Here is a 23692-nt window from a genome sequence, read left to right on the forward strand (position 1 = left end):
GGACACAGCATTCAAAGCGAGGGACCCTATTGAACTGAATAATGGCACTGTAATATAGTCAATATGATTTTTGTGCAACATACTGCATCCTAATATGCAGTTTGCTCTTTTTGACTTGCACATTACACAGAGGTTTTCACTTAGCCATCTACAGTGGCTTCCTGACCTTTTTCCTAAGTAATTACAGTTCATTTAGTCCCCACTAGTATGAGTATTTTAAAATGTTTCCTTCCAATGTGCACTACCTCTCATTTGTCAAAAGTGAATTTCAGTTGCCATCCTTGCTGCCCATTCAGCTGGTTTTGTTAGGCCACTCTGGAGTACCCCACATTTTTCCGTAATCTTGATTTACTTCAATCATGTTGTATCTTCTTACTGTTCACTGTCTTTTCTAGACCATTAATGAATATTTTACAGAACATTAGCACTATAATAGCTCGATGGCTCACCTTTTGCTACATGGAAAACTGACTATTTATCCCTGCTCTTTTCTGTCTCTTAACCAACTCCTAATTCAGGACACAGAACTTCACCTTCACCCTGATTAGTTAATTTGCTTAATAGCTTCTTGTAAGAGACTTTGTCAAGGTTTTAGGAAAGTACAAAAAAATTGTATCTACCAGTTCTCCCACATCTACTAGTTTGTTGACTCAAAGAATTCCAGCAGACTGGAGAAGCAATTTTTCCCATTATAAACATCAGAAGTTGAAACAAAATTAATGACTTACAATGTATGGAAGTAAACATCACTGCTACTGATTTTACTTGATCCTCCCTGTGCCATCTCATTCAGTACCAGTTAGGAACAAGTTTTCCTTAAATATTGTTTTAAATTGTTTTCAACTTCTAGAGAAAGTGATGAGGTGACTTGATCTCAGCCCATATATACCACAGAGAAAGTATCTCGTATGAGGGAACCTTTTCATTTAGCAGACAATTGCCTAAATAAATCCAATGGCTGGAAGCTGCAATTAAATTCAAATTGGATATAAGATGCAATTTTTAATTTCAGTGAGGTTGACTAAGCGTCAGAGCATCTACCTAAAGGAAGTGGTGAATTCCCCATCATTTGGAATATTTAAATCAAGACCAGATGTCTTCCTAAAAAGATAGCTTCTAATTCAGCCACAAGTTATTGGGTTTGATAGTGTTCACTCATATAGCAGGAAAGAATAATTCCCTCCACTGTGGGAATTACTGTGTAATTCTATGGCCTGTTATATGGGAATTTAGACTAGATAATCATAATTCTTCCTACGGATTGATGAACTTTAAAAAACAGGAAATTCATCAATTCTACATATATCTATTTTTTTGCTCAACATACACATGACCTGTCGCTTTTCCAAACGAAAGAAACCATGAGATTTCCCATCTTGCTGTGTGGAAAAGTCAGTAGGTTCCCCTTACCCCAGGTGGATGATACAGAACAGGATAATCAGTGTGAAAACTGAGCTTCCCAGATGTGTAAGCCACATTATTAGCATCGAATTTGTCTTCCACTTGCCAAGTAGGACTTTACAATGAAAGGAAAGAAGAAAAAAAAAAGAGGAAACATGTTAAAGCCGTCTGCCATTTAAGCCAGCGAAGTACAATGAAACTATGAAATCTCAATACAAAAGAGCTATTAAAAATTTCTGAATATAGAATTATTGTTATACTGAGAAAGGGAACAATGAGTCACCAGTGCCCCTCACAGCACTGAACTGGCCATTTCAGCAACTGTGCAACAGAAGCAATCACTTCAAAAATGATGCTAGTCTGTGTAGAGTAGGCCAGACAAGTTGCCCCCAATGCTGTACCTCTGAGGCTATTGCCTTTACTTTTCTCATAAAAGCTCTGAGGGCTGTATTGTGCCAACATTCAGCGGAAGGACAGGCCAGAACCTCAGCTGGTGTAAATCAGCTTAGCACCTACTGGGGTTGCACAGGTGTAAGGGAAGACAGAATTTTTGGCATATGTTTTGTTCAATTTTGCCATTTCCATTCCCCAAGTTGGTCTGTGTTACAAAGAAGCACTGTAAGTTGCATTTCTTTTTCAATGAATTTTAAGCCTTTAAATGACAGGGAAAATGTCAAATACAGAGTACCCTTTACGACATGGCCTTTCCCATATTCCCTTCAAAGAAAAATCTCTGGATGAAAGACGTCAAGATATAATATTTTGCCTTTCCCTTCGTACTTTCTGAGAGCTAGTCCCATTATTTTACCTCTACATTTTTATTAAATTTCAAGATGGATGAACTAATATCAGCATGAGTCTTGCTGACAACAGCAACAAATTATATATTGTAAGGTGGTTGAATACAAAGACATGCAGACACCACATTGCAATGCAGTCAAAATATGTTTCAAATGACACACCATGCAGCAAAGTCTAAGGCCAAAAACCACATGTTCTGGTTTGCACAAAGTTCATACAATTAAATACAGTTCATGGCAAACGTGTAATATAGATCCAGACACTTGTCTGGGAAGTGTAAGTCAACATATGCAGTCCATGTAATCACTGAAGAAGACATGATTTAAAAAGAAAAATATGAAAACCCATTTCCCCTTGTGAATTACTGCAGACTAAATATACAAAACACAAGCCATTTGAAATATAGAGATAATGCTTATTTTTTATAAAATGCCCAGGTTAAACTCAAAAACACAGTTCAAAATGATTTATATATTGGATACAAAAACTTTTGCTTTGGGACAAGGATTTTTAAAGTATAGGAATGCCAAACAATGCTAAAGGCAGATTTATAAAATTGCTGGGAAGAAACCCCAGAATAATATTAACAAATGTGTTCAACTGTCATGGGGAAATTCATTTAATTATATGGTATAGTAAGTATTCATCATGTGTGACTTCAGTTCTAAAATATGAAGACCTCAACCACATTTGCATAGTTACTAATTTTAAGAAAAAAGAAAAGAAAAAAGTGTTATGTCATCCTTTGTCATTAGTGTTGAGGGTAGCTTTGTCATGGCAGGCTCCAGAGCAATTTAATGGCTCCAAAGCACTTTAATTTACTGTAATGCTCTTGCTTCTGAGAAAATGTCTCTCTCTGGTGAATTAAAAATACATGATAGAATTACGGTGACATTTTACAAAAAGGCACGTTCATTCTGTTAAACCACGTAGTGCTATGGGAGTTAATCCACTGGAACATTTGTTTCATGTAAGGAGATTCTATCAAAGATCACGTTACTAATTTACAGCCAAATATCGATTAAATGCAAAAAGCTACATTAATGCAATGTCCAGCTTGAAAATGTAATGCACAGAAGTTAGGAAATTCAAACCTTAACATCGCTAAAACTAAAACTCAGTCACAGGGAGAGTTGCTGTCAGATGAGAGTGCTGGTGCAAGAGGTAAAGGAGGAAAAAGTGGGTAATCGCAGAGGACTCTGATCCCTCGACAGAGAACAAAACGGGCTGGGCATGGTCTATGGATCAGTAACAAAGGTCAGATACCAACTTCAGTTGCACAGCCTGCATGGCAGAAAATCAAGCACTGTGCAGGTACAACAATCATGTGTGTTACCTATCAATACATACAGCCCACCTGAGCTGAGAAGCTAGCCTGTTAGCTGTGACTGGGAATCATTGGCACTGAAATCTGAAACCACACTGAAACTCAGGCCGCAATAATTAAAAGGTTCTGGAACCCAAGCCCAGTTTAGCAAAAAAAATACCATATTTTTGGATCAGAAATGGGAAAACTCAGCATGAAGCAGGGGTTCTCTGGCCATTGAAAAGCATAATCAAATACATCTTTAAAAATATTTGACTTAGAGGAAAACAACAGTGTGAGTTTCTGGCTTTATAAGAGGTACTAGAGAGACCATGGGCTTGTCTAAATGATGGCAAACCACAAAAAGGGGCATAATTTGTGAAGTGCTCTAATGTGTTGTGCTCTAATTCCCCATGTTGGCACACTCTGAAAAGTACCTACAGCGCATTGGTGTGGTCCCGTTTCAGCTACACCAGGAATCTCTTACGTATCTATTTGTCCAAGCTTTCTCAACTGACTGAAGCAGGAAACCCCCATTCTTAGCCAATCGTCTTCTGCCTTACAGCTGCAGTATCTGGGGAGTGCAGTTTGTCTGATCCACTCATCCAGAACATCAGTGACTGAATGGAAACCCTGTATAGTATAGTGACATACACAGAACTTGGAGGGAGCAGCACAGGTGGAAGAGAAAAAGAACAGTTTGGAAGATGCACCAGAAAGCCAGTCTGTGTGCCCGTGGCTGCCATGCAGACATAAAACACACAGTAACCCTAAATATTTTGGTAGGGACACCTTTAAAAATGAGTGATAATAAATAAAAGTAAATGTACATGATTTCTGTGCTCCGAAAGGACATCTGTGCAAGATTAAAGACTTGTGCTTCTTTTTTCCATTTGTGAGAGCTTCATTTACCGTTGTTCTGTTATTGGGAGAATCTGCAAACTGGCTGGCATATTAATTTAGCAAGGCTGCCAATCTGAAATTTATAGTTTGGTTTACAGTGTTTGTTAGACCTTTGGATTTGAGTGCTATTAAAATAACAAGGAATTATTATGAATTATTATTGTATTATAGTTTTTTTAAAAAAAACCCTCAACACTGCACATAAGCACTAATCAAACTTCTTTGTTAGGGTCTAAAGTCTTTTACTAAGAACTGCAGGTTCAATAGGTTCTTACTAAAAAAATGTTTACTTGGTCTGCATATGGAAATGCCACCACCAGATGCTGAAATTTCCTAATAATTCGTGTCTCAAAGTAAAACGCATTAAAACTGGGGGGAAAGATGCTAAATGTAGCCAAAAAATCATCAGGGGAGAAATGAGTAAGTGTAATTGAATATTAAGTCTCCCTCTATTCTATGATCTTTTAAATGAATTCCAATTACAAATGACATCAAAACAATGAGACTTTTCCCTTATAAACACTTAGGGTGACCAGATGTCCCGACTTTATAGGGACAGTCACGATTTTTGGGTCTTTTTCTTATATAGGCTCCTATTACCCCCACACCAATTTTTCACATTTACTGTCTGGTCAACCTATAAACACTTTTGAAAATGTTGTTAGCTTTGACATAACAATGAATACAAAAATCTGAAAACAGGCAAAAATTGTTATAAAAATCTTGAACATAATAGCTACATAACTGTATTCATATGCATTAACCTGTTTCCTTAAATATTTACTATGCATTTACTTCATAGGAACCCGTATTAAAACACTTAAAGCTATTTTTCAGATTTTACAAATGATGATGATAATTTCTTATGGGTGAATTTCGCCACTGTGCAGAGGGCCAGTGCAAGACCTATGCATATATTCATAGATTCCAAGGACAGCAGGGATCATTGTGATCATCTAGTCCAGGGGTTGGTAAGCTTTCAGAAGTGGTGTGCCGAGTCTTCATTTATTCACTCTAATTTAAGGTTTCATGTGCCAGTAATACATTTGAATGTTTTTAGAAGGTCTCTTTCTATAAGTCTATAATATATAACTAAACTATTGTTGTATGTAAAGTAAATCAGGTTTTTTAAATGTTTAAGAAGCTTCATTTAAAATTAAATTAAAATGCAGAGCCCCCCGGACCCGGGCAGTGTGAGTGCCATTGAAAATCAGCTCGCGTGCTGCCTTTAGCACGCGTGCCATAGGTTGCCTACTCCGATCTAGTCTGACCTTCTGTATAACACAGGCCATAAAACTTCTGCAAAATAACTCCTTATGAACTAGAGAAGTTCTTTTATAAAACCATCCAATCTTGATTTAAAAATTGCCAGTGATGGACAATCCACCAGAACCCTGGGTAAATTGTTCTAATGGTTAATTATGCCCACGGTTAAAAAATTTACACCTTATTTCCAGTCTGAATTTGTCTAGCTTCAACCTCCATATGCTGGATCATGTTATATCTTTCTCTTCTAGATTGTAGAGCCCATTAACAAATATTTGTTCCCCTACTAGGTACTTATAGACCAGTGGTGGGCAATCTGCGGCGTGTGGGCTGAACGCAGCCTGTCAGAGTAATCGCTCGCAGGCCGTGAGACAGTTTGTTTACATTGACCATCCGCAGGCATGGCTGCCCACAGCTCCCAGTGGCCATGGTTCGCCGTTCCCGGCCAATTGGAGCTGCGTGAAGTGGCAGCCAGCATGTCCCTGTGGCCCATGCCGCTTCCCACAGCTCCAATTGGCTGGGAATGGCGAACCGCGGCTACTGGGAGCTGTGGGCAGCCATGCCTGCAGACAGTCAATGTAAACAAACTGTCTTGCGGCCTGCCAGCGAATTACCCTGATGGGCCATATGTGGCCCATGGGCCGCAGGTTGCCCACCACTGTTATAGACTGTGATCAAGTTATCCCTTAACCTTCTCTTTGTTAAGTTAAATAGATTGAGCTTCTTTGGTCTATCACTACAAGGCATGTTTTCTAATCCTTTAATCATTCTGGTGGCTCTTCTCTGAACCCTGTTGTTTATCAACCTTTTTTAACTGTGGATACCAAACTGGACAGTATTCCAGCAGCAGTTACACCAGTGCCAAAGCTTATGCACCTCTTAAGTCTTACTTAAACATTAAGTTTAGGGTTTTAGTGGGATTTAAGTGGTGCATAAGCTTTGTGCTGGCCCTTCTCTGCGCAGGGTGGATTTCATCCATGATTTATGACAAAATCCATTAGCAAAACCTCTTTTTTAAAGATCTGGCTAGTTACACCCTCAAAATTACTGGACATTCAGTTAGGGATGAAACCACTAATAGCTAACTACAACAAGAGGGCAGCTGAGTGACACTCAGGAAGATGGTGTCACCTTAAATATAATATGTGTGGGTGGGTGAGAGCGAGAGAGTGCAGTTACTTGAATGTCAGAAATGAAGAGGATCAGTTGAGAGAGGAAATGAGGTTCAGCCAACATCTGCCCAAATTTCTGTTTTCAGTGTCTGAGGCTAAACTATCTCCTAAACAAGACAAAAGAATGTATTCATACAGGGATAAATGTTCAAAACACAGTGGCTCCACTATGTCTGCAAACTGTGAAGATGCATGCAGAAAATGGTAACCATTACCCGATCCAAAGCCACGTGAAATCAACAGGAGTCTTTCTAATGACGTCAGCGTGCTTTGCATCAGACTTCATGTATGCAGGTAATTACCTCTGTGTGAACACGTTGTTTGCAGGTGCAATTAAACTGTAAATGTATTCCTTATTTTCATAACAGTAACATTTAGTACGTATTCACGTTTTACATTTTCAGAGCACTGGACAATATTAACAAATGAGTTCTCACATCTCTGTGAGAGAGTTAACTACTGTATTATTATCTCTGATTCAGAGATGAGAAAACAGAGATTTAGAGAGGATGAGTACAGTTGACCAAAGGGTTTCTGGCTCTGAACTAAAACAATTAGGCCATGTTCAGAGAGAGGGTTCAGAGAAGACCCATGAAAATGATTAACGGATTGGGAAACTTGCCTTATAGTGAGAGTCTAAAGCAGCTCAATCTATCTATCATAACAAGCTGTCTGTAGTGTTTATTATTAGTTTCTATGCTTGCAAGTTTGGCAATCTGTTTAAAAAAAAGAATATCTGTTCAACAGATTTTTTCCACAAGCGCTCACAGCTCTATTAGTGTATATACCCTTTTATGCACATGTTCCCTTTTATAATAAGCTGCTCTCCTTTGGCACGAGAGAGTAAAATAATATTTTCTCAGTGCCATTCTGTACACAGGCTTTTGATTCCATCATGTTATTGATTTGTTTTTATTTGCACCCAAAGGCCAAATACTATGAAAAGCTAGTCTCCTGATTTAAAATTTGCCTTTCATACCTAGAAAGCTCATGAGATTTCACTCTGAGATGCTAAGCTGTACACCAACTTTACATTTTCATTTATGTAGCAAATATCCTATAGTGAACATGCCAATTTTCAAATGCTTTGACTAAGATTTTAAACAATAAAAAATATTCCCGTACTTTCTTTTAAACGTTGAACGACTAGTCAAGTTGGAAACGTGGCACAGTTGAAATTGTCTTTCTATATCCTGCTAACAAAATGAGTTTTGGAGAAGTGAGGTAATTTACAAACCTTTTCCCTTTCTCTGAAATGTTAATTGCTGAGAAACCTGATACATAAGGATACACACAGGACAAAGGTTTTAGTCAACACTGAGCTATAAGCTTGCTTTAACTACTGTTAATGATAAAGTGGTTCCTAACATGATCTTGTCAGCTGTTGTGCACTGGGCCACACTGTGGCCCTGATCCTGTAATGGGATCTGCGTGGGCATAAAGCCATCTACAGAAACTAAATCTGTGTTAAAATTATATTTAAAACATGTTCTAGCCCAGGGGTGGACAAACTTTTTGGCCTGAGGGCCACATCAAGGTATGGAAATTGTATGGCGGACCATGAATGCTCACAAAATTAGGGGGTGGGTTGTGGGAGGGGGTGAGGGCTCCAGCTGGGGGTGCGGGCTCTGTGATGGAGCCAGAAATGAGGAGTTCAGGGTGCAGGAGGGGGCTCTGGGCTGGGGAAGGGTGGTGGGGTGCAGGGGAGGGAGCTTTGGACAGGGGCTGAGGGGTTCAGAGTGTGGGAGGGGACTCCAGGTTGGGGCAGAGGTTGGTATGTGGGGGACTGGGGGGTGCGGGCTGCTCTGGGGATGAGGGATTTGGGCTGCAGGAGGGTGCTCCAGGCTGGGACTGAGGGGTTTGAAGGGCAGCAGTGGGATCGGGGTGCAGGCTCCAGGCGGCGCTTACCTCAAGCAGCTCCTGGAAGTAGTGGCATGTCCCCTCTCTGGCTCCTATGCGGAGGTCCAGTGCCAGTCAGGCGGCTCTGTGCGCTGCCTCATCTGCAGGTGCTGCCCCTGCAGCTCCCATTGGCCATGGTTCCCGGCCAATGGGAGCTGCAGGTTTGGAGCTTGGGGTGGGGGCAGCACATGGAGCCCCCTGGCTGCCCCTACATGTTGGAGCCAGAGAGGGGACATGCTGCTGCTTCCAGGAGCTGTTCTGAGCTACGGCATGCGCAGAGCGGGGCAAGCCCCCAACCCCGCTCCCTGGACAGATTAAAAGGTCTGACAGGCCGGACATGTCCCGTGGGCCAGAGTTTGCCCACCCCTGTTCTAGCCTCATTCCCTATCCAGACAATTTAGCTTGACTGGAACCACGCTTACCTCAAGTGGCTCCCGGAAGCAACGGCATGTCCCTTCTCTGGCTCCTATGCGGAGGCGCAGCCAGGCAGCTCTGCATGCTGCCCTGTCTGCAGGCACAGCCTCTGCAACTCCCATTGGCTGGAAACCATGGCCAATGGGAGATGTGGGGGCGGCTCTTGGGGCGTGGGCAGTGTGCAGAGCAGAGCCCCCTGGCTATCCCTTTGCATAGGAGCTGGAGGGGCACCATGCCGCTGCTTCCGGGAGCTGTGTAGAGCAGCCCCTGACCCTGCTCCCTGGCTGGAGCGGGGCAAGCCCCAGACCCTGCTCTGCAGCAGGAGCTTGAGAGCTGGATTAAAATGGCTGGAGTTTGCCCCCCTTTTTTAAAGTCTGATATCTTGTGAATGGCCAAGAATAGAAACACTTGCCAGTACAAAAGCTTTTAAGGGAAGAAAATATTTACAAGTACTAAGTGTGGTTTTCAAAGCTGAGTAGAGGATTCAGCTACAAAACTCCCATTAAATAATTCATTAAAGGCTCACTCTCCTAGTGAGCTTTGAAAATCTCAAGCACTGTTCCTACTGGGCTGGTGAGCAAAAAGAAAAACAACAAATTCCTGCTGAAAACACATCACCTGAAATCCAAAAATCACCCAGTAAAGCTTTTTTTTAAAAGCTTCAGTGTAGCTCCTATCCTATCACAGGATACCAATCTCAGTGTATTGCACCAAAAATATTCTTTTTTTTTTTGTATTGACTCAATAGGTAAAACACTTTAAAAAGATGTTATGTCTGACTTTCAGCTAGACAGATGTTCAGCATTACACACACACTGCGTTCACTTAAGAAGTTTCTGTTGGCTTGACGGAAATTTCTTGCTCCAGCATTATTCCCCATTTTAAGTGCAGGGAACCTCTCTCAAACTGGTGGAGTCTTTCAAAATAAAAGAAACTTTTTAAGTTCGGCCACTGTAAATATTATATTTGACAGAGGAAATAACATCTTTTTACATGCCTACAGTGGTTGCCTACTGTAGTCACATTATTTAGTTATCTAAGGAAACTGGCAAGTTTTTGAAGGAGACCAACATATTGGATAAAAACCTTAGGTAAACATATAGTTCTCATTATTTTGCTTCCATTTTATCCGTTAGCACATTTTCCTTTGCCAATCCAATAAAAGCGGACCAGTAGCTGTTTCAGAGAAAATACTCTTTTCTGGTTGACCACCAGTAAGTGCTGATGGCTGGAGTAATTCATATGCTCTTATTGGGCCAAAGGCCAAGTAATAAGGGCATTTTCTCAGCCAGACTAGCCATAATACAATGATGCCTAGCTTGGCTCACAGGCATCTTTTTGAAATACAGTAACATTTGGATGGGCCATAGATTTTAAATACAGTTCCTGTTTCAGAAAGACTGCAATGTTAATCACTTTAGGTTGCTTTAAAATTTTTAAAAGGCAAATAAAACTACATTTAGTATATTTATCCCAGGTACTGGTGCTTTATATAGAGAGTTAAATTCTTTCCTGTTGCATTCATGCAACCCTGCTGATTTCAGTGCTGTTGCATCCATGTGACTGAGATCAGAAGTTGCCCCAGAAATGGAGCTCAGTAGCTGGGTGGACACAAAAAAAATGACAGAATGGAAATTAAATCAGAAGGAACTTGTCCAGTGCCAGAAATAAGCTACGGGATCATGAAGGCGATTTTTCCGGCTTTCAGAACTTTTTCAGTAAACTTGAATGATGGTAGCATCCCAAATAATTTATTTTTCTATGACAATTAGTGATTGAGCTATTTTAGCCCAATAAAATGAACACTTCATTGGCATTATTCAAGCATTTCTTTACTTTGCTGAGACTTTCACTGCATCTCTTCATTAACAAGAAGCAACATAATGAGAAAAAAGGATCTTTTCTTCCCTTCCCTCCCTCCCAAATTAACATTTCAGATAAACATATTTTTCTCATTATCACTGTGCCGTGCTTATCAATCTTGCCAGCCCTGCATATGCCAACATGACTTGAATGTGGCCTCATACAAAAACGTTATACGAGGGAAGTAAATCTTTGCTTCTCTGTTCTAATATGGAAGGAATGTGGGCTTTCCAGCCAAGGTTTGGATTTTGTCTTCTCCTATTTATTTTAAATCTTTTCAGACAAAAAAGGGAGACATTCACTGTTGCACCCATATTGTTAACTTTTGAACTGAGGTGCTCAAAATGAAAATTCATGTTTAGCTGGAATTTGTATTATCTGATCAGGGAAAAAAGCCTGGCTAGGAGCCCCTGGATGTCCCGGTTTTAGTGGCTATGCAGACCCCAACGTATAAGATACAATTGGCAAAACAGGACAGAAACACAGATGGTAACATTTAAATGTTATGGGTTTGTTATTTTTTTCATAAGTCATTGAAGAATATGTGCAAATCAGAATTCTGAAAATTATTCTCCAAAGATGGATGGGTGACAGAACAAGACTATTGAGCTCAGCAAGACATTAGCTAATAGCATTCAAGTGAAGTCCAACAGGGATCAGTTCTGGGTCTGGTTCTGTTCAGTATCTTCATCAGTGATTTAGATAATAACAGACAGAGTGCATTTATAAAGTTTGCGGACAATACCACGCTGGGAGGAGTTGCAAGTGCTTTGGAGGACAGGATTAAAATTCAAAATGATCTGGGCAAACTGGAGAAATGGTCTGAAGTAAACAGGATGAAATTCATTAAGGACAAATACAAAGTACTCCACTTAGGAAGAAACAATCAGCTGTACACACACACACACACAACATGGGAAATGATTGCCTAGGAAGGAGTTCTGCCTACTGTGGAAAGGGATCTGGGGTTCAGAGTGGATCAGAAGCTAAACATGGGTCAACAGTGTAACATTGTTGCAAAAAAACCAAACATCATTTTGAGATGTATTAGCAGGAATGTTGTAAGCAAGACATGAGAAGTAATTCTTCCACTACTCCACGCTGATTAGGCCTCATCTGAGTATTGTGTCCAATTTTGGGTGTCACATTTCAGGAAAGACGTGGAAAAATTGGAGAAAGTTCAGAGGAGAACAAAAAAAATGATTAAAGGTCTAGAAAACATGACCTATGAGGAGAGATTGAAAAAATTGGGTTAGTTTAGTCTGCAGAAGAGAAGATTGAGGAGGACATGATAACAGTTTTCAAGTAGATAAAAGGTTGTTAAAAGGAAGACAGAGAAAAAATGTTCTCTTTAACCTCTGAGGATAGGACCAGAAGCAACGGGCTTAAATAGCAACAAGGGCAGTTTAGGTTGGACATTAGGAAAAACTTCCTGTCAGAGTGGTTAAGCACTGGAATAAATTGCCTAGGGAGGTTGCAGAGATTTTAAAGAGCAGGTTAGACAAACACTTGTCAAGGATGGTCTAGATAATAGTTAGTTGAGCCTTGAGAGCAGGGGACTGCACTAGAAGACCTCTCAAGGCCCCCTCCAGTACTACGATTCTATGATTGTTCACCCCTCTAGCAGATCATTAGGGAGTTGGAGATTTAGGGCCCTAATTCATGAAGTCAATGGGACTTCTTAAAGGTCAGCACATACTTATGTGTCTTACTCTTTGTGACATTTTGAAATGAACCCTTTAGAAGAAGAAAGTCTGCAAGTGAAACATTTGGAAAAAGCCGTGGAAAGCCATAGAATCATAGAATATCAGGGTTGGAAGGGACCTCAGGAGGTCATCTAGTCCAACCCCCTGCTCAAAGCAGGACCAATCCTCAATTAAATCATCCCAGCGAGGGCTTTGTCAAGCCTGACCTTAAAAACTTCTAAGGAAGGAGATTCCACCACCTCCCTAGGTAATGCATTCCAGTGTTTCACCACCCTCCTAGTGAAAAAGTTTTTCCTAATATCCAACCTAAACCTCCCCCAATGCAACTTGAGACCATTACTCCTTGTCCTGTCCTCTTCTACCACTGAGAATAGTCTAGAACCATCTTCTCTGGAACCACCTCTCAGGTAGTTGAAAGCAGCTATCAAATCCCCCCTCATTCTTCTCTTCTGCAGACTAAACAATCCCAGTTCCCTCAGCCTCTCCTCATAAGTCATGTGTTCCAGACCCCTAATCATTTTTGTTGCCCTTCGCTGGACTCTCTCCAATTTATCCACATCCTTCTTGTAGTGTGGGGCCCAAAACTGGACACAGTACTCCAGATGAGGCCTCACCAATGTCCAATAGAGGGGGACGATCACGTCCCTCGATCTGCTTGCTATGCCCCTACTTACACATCCCAAAATGCCATTGGCCTTCTTGGCAACAAAGGCACACTGCTGACTCATATCCAGCTTCTCGTCCACTGTCACCCCTAGGTCCTTTTCCGCAGAACTGCTGCCTAGCCATTCGGTCCCTAGTCTGTAGCTGTGCATTGGGTTCTTCCATCCTAAGTGCAGGACCCTGAACTTATCCTTATTGAACCTCATCAGATTTCTTTTGGCCCAATCCTCCAATTTGTCTAGGTCCCTCTGTATCCTATCCCTGCCCTCCAGCGTATCTACCACTCCTCCCAGTTTAGTATCATCCGCAAATTTGCTGAGAGTGCAATCCACACCATCCTCCAGATCATTAATGAAGATATTGAACAAAACCGGCCCCAGGACCGACCCCTGGGGCACTCCACTTGACACCGGCTGCCAACTAGACATGGAGCCATTGATCGCTACCCGTTGAGCCCGACAATCTAGCCAACTTTCTACCCACCTTATAGTGCATTCATTCAGCCCATACTTCTTTAACTTGTTGACAAAAATACTGTGGGATCAATCAAGAATACTGTGGGATCCATCAATACAGGGGTTCTGCTTTGTTGAGAGAGGGTGGCTCTGAAATGGGTATACAAGGTGATCTGCACCCTATGTGCATGGTGGAATTGAGCTCTGCACTGGTCCTGCATGGCCCACCGTGGAAAAGGGGTTGGGGACAGACAGGGATGTGACCACTGGGTCTGTGCTTACATGAACATTAATGTGATGTCTATATCCTCTAGAGTCTAGTTCATGAGTTCTCAACTGGGTGGTTGCAAACAGGTGTCACACTACTCTTCCCATATTGCTAAATGGGAGGGAGATCCTGGCTAGGTGGGAGGGGAGAACTGGTGTATATCCTGGTATGGAAAGGGTTCAGAACCACCATGGCCTAGTCAGCTTTGAAAATGTATTTTAAATATTTACATTGTAACCCTCATTTCAGCACCTTCTGAGCTGACTGACTCTTCTGAGCAGAGCTTTCATTTAAAGGTGGTGAAGTGGGTACTTAAAACTGATATGAAAGACAGTCTCTCACTTGAACCTCCTCTATTTCCATGACTAGAAATGGGTTTGACACAAAGTTTGAATGCAAATGCTGATCCAAAGTTAAGGTGTTTGGATCCAGGGTATTTGATCAGGCACATCTCTATCCATGGCTTGAGATCTTGTTGATTATCATCTTATATTTGTTTTCAATTCTGTTATTCTCTTTTACAATCACGATTGTCATTATAGTTTGCTTCTGGCTACCATGCTATTTGTCATATATCCCATCTGGCATGGCAAAGCAATCCACAGCCACAGAGTGTTATGAGTGATTACATTTTCTAATGTGAAGCCAAGAATAATTCTGATCCAGCTACAATAAATTAATCCCCAAGAAGGGTCCTACATCTTGAAGTGTAACATATCAAAGGTGATTACATTGCTGGCAGAACTAGGACATTTGAAAAACTAGCTCACCCATAAAATGTGAGACGCAGGAAACCAATCCTTTTGCCAAGTTTAACCAACTCTCCCTGTCTAGTGGCAGCTCCTGTTAACAGCACAATTCCTACTTTTTTAAGGGTGGAAAGCCACTTGTAGGCACTTTCGTCACTGTGTAAGACTTCTTCAAAAGACATATTTGGGAGCTGCAGATCTGAGCCCCAATATTTACATTCTGTAAGACAAAAAATATTGAAGCAAACTTTTAGTTATTATCTTTATTATTTCTTATTTGTATCACTGTAGTTATTTCCATGTTCAAGGTTAGGACATATTCACAATATTAAACTATTTTAAAGTAATGCTTTGCTTTTGTGTATTTCTGAATATGGTCCCAGTCCTGCAATTAGATTTGCACGACGGGACCCATGTGGAGCCTTTGGTACATACATATCACAAACAAACAGTTTTCTAGAAGTAAAATACATCAAACAAACATATAAATAACATTTTAAACCATGTATAATCTGAAAGGAATATTATATGGCAAACCAAAGCAGAAGTGCCTCCCTCTCTCTGAATATATGGACTAAAAGAGTGAAAACTGTCAATACTCAGTTTCTTTAATGTTTTGTTTCATGCTATGCTGTTATTTTTATTCATTGTTTGTATTAGAGTAGCACCTAGAGACTCCAGTCAGGACTGATGTCCCATTGTGATTGGTACTGTATGGACACAGAGTAATAGAGAATCCCTTCCTTGAAGAGCTAACAATCAACATACCAAGATAGGCCAGATGAATGTGTTAATGTATGATTTTAAAAACAGAATAATTAAAATGGTTTCATCTAAAACACATCAACAAAAAAGAAAAGAAAATTCACTCAACATATAAAAAAGTTACAATTCCCAGTTAGAGTTAAAATCGACAATACAGAATGCTCTGTAGTGTGTAGTTACAGGACAAACACTACCTTGCTTTCAGTGTCTTTTCCTATGTGTATTTGTTGTAGATATTTAACACTATTTCACACAGATGTTATTTTGGTAATTGAGGCCCAAGAAGTTAAGAAACCTTAACATAATTAGAATATGGAGAATGCTCCATACTTATCAACGATTCAGTGAAGAAAAAGAATTTACATTCTGGCCACTGTCATCAAAAATGAGTTCTAAAAGATGTTCGTTCACGTTCGGCCTATAATACAAACAAACAATATATATTTGTGAACTATATATACGTGAACTATGTGTGTGTATATGTGTGTGCCACAAGACTGCAGAAAATGTATGCATATTATATTTTTACTAATAAATGTACAAATATATTATTAATATAGCACCATAAATGTACCCTGCATTTTACAAACACAGAAAAAAGACATGCTCCTTGCCTCAAAGAGCTTTTATTAAAGAGCCAAATTGCGGCTATCCCCCCTTGAGTGCATTAGTGGGGGCCGAGAACACAGGGAGTTGTTTCCCCTCTGTCTCCAAGCAGAAGGCAGTCAGAATGCTGAAGTATGTGCTCCTGAGTGGGAGACTACTGTTGACTGCAGCGCTGTGCACTCCAAAAGTAACACGATCAGGTGAGGTGGCTGGAGGGGGCGTGGGCAATGCTTTTTTCAAGGCGGAGTACCTGCCACTTCTGAGAGTACTCCCATAAACATTCTGCAGAAAATCTCCAGTCATTATCACTCTGGAACTACAACTCCATCACTGGTGGATTAAGACTAAATGCAGCTCTGATCCAACCTAGCCCCTCCTCGCCAAAGAAAAACAGAAGGCCCACAACAACAAATCAAAGCTCCCCCCCCCAACCCCCCTGCTTGTTTCTCATATATTTCTATTTGATTCAGATAAATAACCTTTCTATAATCTGAAAATCATCTTACCATAGTGCAAATAGAAAACAGGCACATCTCCACTTCCATCCTGGTGCAAGGCCAAGCACAATTTGATCCTTGTGTTGAGGGAGGGTAGCTACTACACTGGCCTCTTCAAAGTGGGCTCAGGAAGGGATGAGCCATTGCCACACTGCCCCCTTTGCATCAACAACATTGGAGGGCGTGGGAGGGTGCACAGCACATGCTGAAAAACGTTGGCTCAGCAGCCACTCTCTCCCTGTGCTCTGAGGGCCACTGTGCCTAGGCAATTTGCTTGCCTGGAACTCCACTGGGTTGGTCAGACTCTGCATCATGTCCATCCCAGAGCTGCGGTGGCTTAAAGACACAATCAGTCCTTGCATATTTATACAGGCTATAAACCATGAGAGGGGGATTCTGTTTTGCTCCACATACAGAACTCAGATGTACCTGTCATTGATATTACCCCAGTAGCGGAGCCACACACACAGGAGCTCTGAAGTCTAAGGGGAAGTTTTTGCTTACGTCAGGGAGAGCAGGATAATCATATCATATATGTGTTATGCTATTCCATATTTCAGAAGAAAGTAAACCCATAACTTCCCAATGTTTCAAAGAGATACCTAGGTTTTACTCATCCAATGGGACAAATATGATCAAATGCTATGTACCCCTGAAAATTAAGGGTTATCTGCTCATATGCTTTCATATAGTTTCAGCTGCCCAAATGCTCCTAAATCTAGCATGGCTATTCTAAGGATGCCTTAAGCCTACAGTCTGAGCCAGCAACTGGGTAAGGGTTACTGATTTCCATTTTTAACAATATAGTTTTCTTTACCCCTTACTGAGTCTTAAAGCAACCACATTTTATTTGAGTTGGAGAGTTCAGGAACAGATAAGCTTCCTAATACAGAGAGATATATGGGTTCCAGGGGAATGCTGCACTCAAAATGAATTAAAAGTAAATTAAATGGACTGTCACTAGAAGAAAACACTCCTGGGTTCTTCATTGGGTTCTTTCTTTTGTTCGGGTTTTCCTGAGGAGGAATGTTTTCTGCATTCAGACAATATGTTCTGATGCCAGTTCAGGGAAAAAAAAAAGATTTACAAAAAGCCAGACAGAAATTTATAGTTGGAAAAGAAAGTACAAATTATATAGTACTGTTGTATTAGGGTAGATTTTTCACAAGTGACGAAGAAATACATAATTCACAAGAGACAAGGCTTTCCATGAGATATAATATTTAGGTCATCTTTTCACCATAGGAAACGTTATAAAGTTTGACTACAGTTATTTTCAATAAAAGATCACTGTAAGTCATACTGCAAATTTTGGGCTAGACTCTGGCGTTCAAAGACAGAGCTAAATAGTGGGGGATACTCTGAGCAGCAGTTCCTGGAGTCATTCTGCTTACAGGGGACAAAGACAGACAGCAAGCCTCCAGGAGGGCTTTGGGAGAACATTCAGAAATGGTGGTTACTACAGCACTTAAAGCCATGGTCTCACACCCATTAATGTCAGTGCAAGTTGTGCTACTGACTTCAGTGCTTGCAAAATCAGTCCCCAAAATAATGCAACATAGAATCCCTCCGCCATTGACCTTGGACAGCCAGCCAGTGCAGAAGACAGACAAGGACATGGCAATGGCAGACTAGCTTTTAGGGTGTCTTGCTCCACAGCTGCCTATGCCTCTCCACTGCCTGGGGGTCAGGCAGTGTGAGAATCTAAATTCTGGCTGCCCCTGCACCCTCTCTCCTCTTGCAAGTGCAGCCAGAATCTGGACCACTATTTAGGACAAAAATGTCGCAAAGCCTTTCTCCCTCTTATTTTTCCTCTTCTTTTAACTCTTATACTCCTTCCTATTCCTGTCTCCTCTTGTCCTTTCCCTCCAAGGGGCATTCTTACATTTAGGGAGACCGTGTGTGTGATGAGGGCAGCCCTAAGCCTCACTGAACACTGACAAATGCACAGCTGGAAACCAATCTGGCTCACCTGTGTGTTAGTATTGTTAAAATATGTATTAGATTTACAGAGGTGTTTCAGACTTTATAAAATGCTTGTGAGTTGCTGCATGCATTAATCTCACTTATTATATCTGTATCCCGCATTATAAGGTAATATTTAAGTGTTTTCTTTGTAACTACAAAAAGCGGTTGCTATGAAACTGAAAATGTTCTCAGTCAGAGAAACATTACCAACTGTGAAATACTAGTTTACTCCAAGAGGTGTCATCTCCTGCCCAACAAAAGAAGGCCAATAGACACCAGACAAACCAATGTGGAACATCAGTGGACAAAAGACTCTGTTGATTGCTCCCCCTACACCCATGAAGAGGAGATGTGCACAAACACTCATCCCATCACAGCCTGAACTCTGGGGGGAAGGGAACAAAAATCCATGACCAGCGGGATCTGTATCACTATGCTGCTTGGAACTTGCAGAGGGCAATATTTCTAAGTATAAGCAAGGGATCCCCAAGCTGCTTAGCTTGGGTTAGCCCAAAAAGGCAAATAGCAAAAAGCACATCACAGTAGCTTCTATTACTTTTTGAAACCTAAGATTAAATCATTTGTGTGTGTATGTTTACCTGCTTTAACTTTGTAAAGAACTCTCATTTCTTTTTCCTAGTTAATATCTGTAGTCAGGTTATCACAGGATTGGCTACAACAGGGGTGGCCGACCTGTGGCTCCAGACCCACACGCGGCTCTTCAGAAGTTAATATGCGGCTCCTTGTATAGGCACCAACTCTGTGGTTGGAGCTACAGGTGCCAACTTTCCAATGTGCCAGAGGTTGCTCGCTGCTCAACCCCCTGGCTCTGCCAGAGGCCCTGCCCCCACTCCACCCCTTCCCTTCCCGTCCCCTCCCCTGAGCCTGCCATGCACTCACTCCTCCCCCTTCTCCCCTGAGCCTCCTGCACGCAAGGAAACAGCTGACCGGGAGGTGCGGGGAGGTGCTGCCGGTGCGTGGGAGAGCTGCTGACGTATTACTGTAGCTCTTTGGCAATGTACATTAGTAAATTCTGGCTCCTTCTCAGGCTCAGGTTGGCCACCCCTGGGCTACAAGCATTGTCTTTCGTGAGATATCTAAAGGTACAATTGACCTGGGTAAATGACTCTTCCTTTGGGAATGGGAGTAACCTACATATTATTGTGATTTCTGGTGTAAGGCATCATTTATCACAAAGGCAAGTTTGCCTTGGTGGCAAGATAGACTGGGGTACTCAGGGGGGCTGTCTGTGACTCCATGGTTAAGCTGCTGTAGTGCTTGGAGTTCATACCTGTTACTTGGTTAGTGAAAACCTAAGTATAGAACTCACAACGAATTTGGGGTTTATGCACTGCTTCTTCTTCCTGCCCCAAGGTTGACACTCCTGTTTGTGAGCCACTTCAGACAGCTTGATACTTTTTCAAGAGAGACATGCCTGGTATGGGTCCCAAATACTGTATGGGATTTCTCCTTGTCCCAGAATCCTGAACATGGGGCTTCTCACTTGTGTCCAGTGATGGATTTTTAACTCATACAGGGTCTTTTTGTTCTAGCCAGCCATTTCCCTGTGCTCCAGTATTGAGGGGAACTATGAGTCAGCATATAGTCCAGGCCTGAGAGGTGACTGAGGGAGTTCCACTAAAATGCAGACCTCTGTGCAACCACAGGCTTGACACATGCTACAACTGGCCTTCCACCTTCTTCCGCTTCCTGATTTATTGTCCCTTCCCAGCTCAGTGCGGAAGCTCTGTTCATGCCATTCCCTTCACCATCAAGCCCAGTCCTCTCATTTTCGGCAATACTCATCTCCCTCGGCCTACAGCATGTAGACACAGTGAAGCAAGAAATTTAGTGAGCCTCTCTCACATTTCATAGTTTCTTTCTGGTAGTTCTGATGGTATGAAATACCATAAAGATCCAGGTACAAAATTCTATTTCTCTTAAAATGTACCAGGTATAATGGTGATGTAATATCTGTAAAGAACAGGACAGAATGGTGTCATTTAGCTGCCAACCTGAGTAAGGGACAGCGTGCCATTGTATGGGCCCATGGGGAACACATGGACAGACTGTGGCTTCTGGCTCCCTTGAGAGATCGTGCCTGCAAACAGCTCAGCATGCAGGGAATTGTGCACGGTTCACAATCCTTGAACACGCTACAGCTTTTTCCAACTCCCACACATTATAGCCATTTCAATTTGTGGACTGGCGTGCAGATGTGAATCTGCCACGGCCATACCACCTACCAGCCCCTTTTGGGGTGATGTGAATCCCAGGGACCTCCAAGGGAGAAGTTTCTGTGTTCTCCTGAGTGCAGGAACCATTTCTGTGACAGGATGTTACACAAGATATGCAAAGGAGGAGACTACGTGCACTCTTCTCTTGCCCCTGCCTATCCTAGGCACACTGATTCACAAATGAACATGTAAAGCAGAACAACTGAGCTAGAGCAGACAGTTGCCTTGCGTGGCTGTGAAAGTACTCCCTGTCAGACAAGTGCTGAGTAAAAGAATGCAGCTGTTCTCTGTTTCTTGCGACCCATGAAAGGAGATTATTACATGTGCTGAGGGAAAACCTTTCCAATTATTTATGTATGAAGAAAGTTAATTTCAAAAGTAACCCTTGGGAACCCTCCCAAGAATTTCGTTCTGTGATGAGTGAGGTTATAACATTGACTGTTGTAATAAACTGAATCTAAAGCAGACATCCACATCTTTGGTTACATAACAGCCACCACAGAGTACAGAAGGGAATGATACCGTTGATGCTTTCCTAGTTATCCGAGTCCTTATTTTATTCAGCTGAGCAGGGGAATAAAAAGGAGTCAGGCTCCTCTCTCTCCTCCCACCCTTTCTAGCCCACATGAATCCTGGGTTCTGCTCTGTGGATACAACCTCCTGCAAGCAAGTAGCTGGGGTGTGGACTGAGTATTGGCTCACTTCCCTCCATTTGCTGCCCTAGAATGAGAGGAGAGTAAGGTACACCCTTTAAAGGGCTGCAATAACCAAGAGGAAAGCAGTGGGGAACTGTGACTCTTGGAGGATCTTCCCAGGGATGCTGCTGAGGTAGAGAAGTCATGAACAACCCCAGGTTGAGCCTCAATCTATCCCTTGATCTAGCTGAAAAAAAATAAAAGAATACTGATATGCTCCAAGTCTGGTATTTATCTTCTAGATGATTAGGGCTTGTCTTCATTGCAACAGTAAGTTTGAATTAGTACATTTGAGTCATTCCACTTCAGCTAGTTTAGCTCGAGTGACTGACCAGACCGCTGTACGAAACACCAGAGCTACACAGCGTGATTCGGTTAGCAGCACGGTGTTACTGGATTAGCAGCAGATGAATTGTTGCCACTCAGACTCCTATATTCCCACTGCATTATTAGCTCCAGCATCAGCAGCACTGGAGCTTTGACAACCTTCCTTGGGTCAGCTAGCTCGAGCTTAGAGCACCACGTAACTTGAGGTAGAGACTTGTGTGTGTGGACAGGACTCAGTGTAGTAGCAAAACTCAGTTATAGCTCGAGCTAACAACACAGCGAAGACAAGCTCTTAGTTAAAGTCTTGCCAGTTCTCGTGATTTTTTTCATGAGTTTTGTGGCACTTGATGTTTTACTTTAAGCTCCAACTCCTGGAGAGAAGTGCCTCTGAGAGATCTCAAACTTCCATAAATAAGGGAAGTTTCTAAGCCTCATGGTTGCGGAGAAAAGCTTGAAAATGTGACCTGAGTGTATCCTAAAGTATCAGAAACCAGGAGGCAAACAGTGATTTCCTAACAGGGCTGGATGGGGTATAATGCAGCTCATCCTAACTACCCTCACTTTTCTTCCGTCCTACCCAACTCTGTGGAGGTGACTAATACCATTCTCCTTTCATGTAGGAGAGGGGAGATTGACACACACAACTGGTCTCTTCTGTGCATGGAATGGTGCAGCAGGGTGTTGATCCCGCCCAAAGAAAAGACAATTTGACATAATAAGTGTTTCAGTTGTCTTATTTCTTCACTGTTTTGATTTTAATTTCTTACATCCTTACCACGAAAACAGAGTTACATAGGAAATGTTGTCTTAACTAGCCAAATTGCCTGGCTGAAGAGTCATTTAGGTTATTTTGTTGTTATGCATGTAATATCATGTGTTCCTGACTCTGCCAGCTGAGAGACTGACTGGATTTTTTGATGAGTTACTTGAAATGTAAATTTTCTACAATCAAAAATGTTTACGGTCTTCTAATAGATAGGTTCAGCAAACCTGGGTTCTGCTTAGAAATCTACTACTCACACAGCAGTTAATCTTAAACAAATCACTTCATCTCTCTGTGCTTCAATGTTCACCTCAATGTCAGATTTATGTGGTCCATCCTAAAATGAACAAGACTCTCTGGGAGAAATAGTTGGGAACACTTTTGCAATCTCTCTCTCAAGGGAATTCCCAAGTTACACTATGTTCCTGGCCAAGAAGATCTTACTCAATCTTAGGAAGTAGGAGAGCAGCCATTGGGGGCTGTCAACAGCCACAGCAAACTATAAACCATACAACAGTGCACTATAACTCTATCCCAAACTAGCCACAATGTGGAAAGCCACAGTAGCCTGACAAGGCGGCCTCCAAAAGGAGATGAAAGACCTAGGCAATAGCAGAAAGCTCACCAAGAGAACATATAGGAAAAACATCTTCAGATCTGAGCCTCAAGCAGTTTTTGCATTAGCTGAAAAGTTGTTATTGGAGAGCTGAAAAACTATTTCCCAACAGTCTACAAGTTCTTATCTAAATTCAGCAGCGCAGATTGGACAGCACTGGCAGTAGATTGCGGGCTGTGACTGAGTAGTACTTTATTATATATCTCTACATATTCCATAGATCTTGCCAAGATTTTCCTCTCGTGAGCCCCACGTCTGATCCAGTCCCTCTGAAAGCTTATTCAAGTTTTATTGGGATGTGAAAGCAATCTTGTAAAAAGGCTGATCATTGAGGCAGTGTTCCCAATCTTAA

At 41.7% G+C, this 23692-nt stretch overlaps 1 protein-coding gene across 1 annotated transcript in view; it reads right to left on the bottom strand.

Moving 5' to 3' along the window:
• BBOX1 (gamma-butyrobetaine hydroxylase 1) overlaps window positions 1-23692 on the bottom strand; it is a 60280-nt gene that overhangs the window by 10999 nt on the left and 25589 nt on the right. Inside the window, exons 3-4 of the mRNA XM_077818490.1 lie at window positions 14888-15086; window positions 1411-1516 (exon numbers count right to left, since the gene is read on the bottom strand). Of these exons, the coding sequence (XP_077674616.1) occupies window positions 1411-1516; window positions 14888-15086 (305 nt within the window). The remainder of the gene's footprint in view (window positions 1-1410; window positions 1517-14887; window positions 15087-23692) is intronic.

The sequence above is a fragment of the Eretmochelys imbricata genome, chromosome 6, assembly GCF_965152235.1.
Source record: "Eretmochelys imbricata isolate rEreImb1 chromosome 6, rEreImb1.hap1, whole genome shotgun sequence".
NCBI lineage: Eukaryota > Metazoa > Chordata > Testudines > Cheloniidae > Eretmochelys > Eretmochelys imbricata.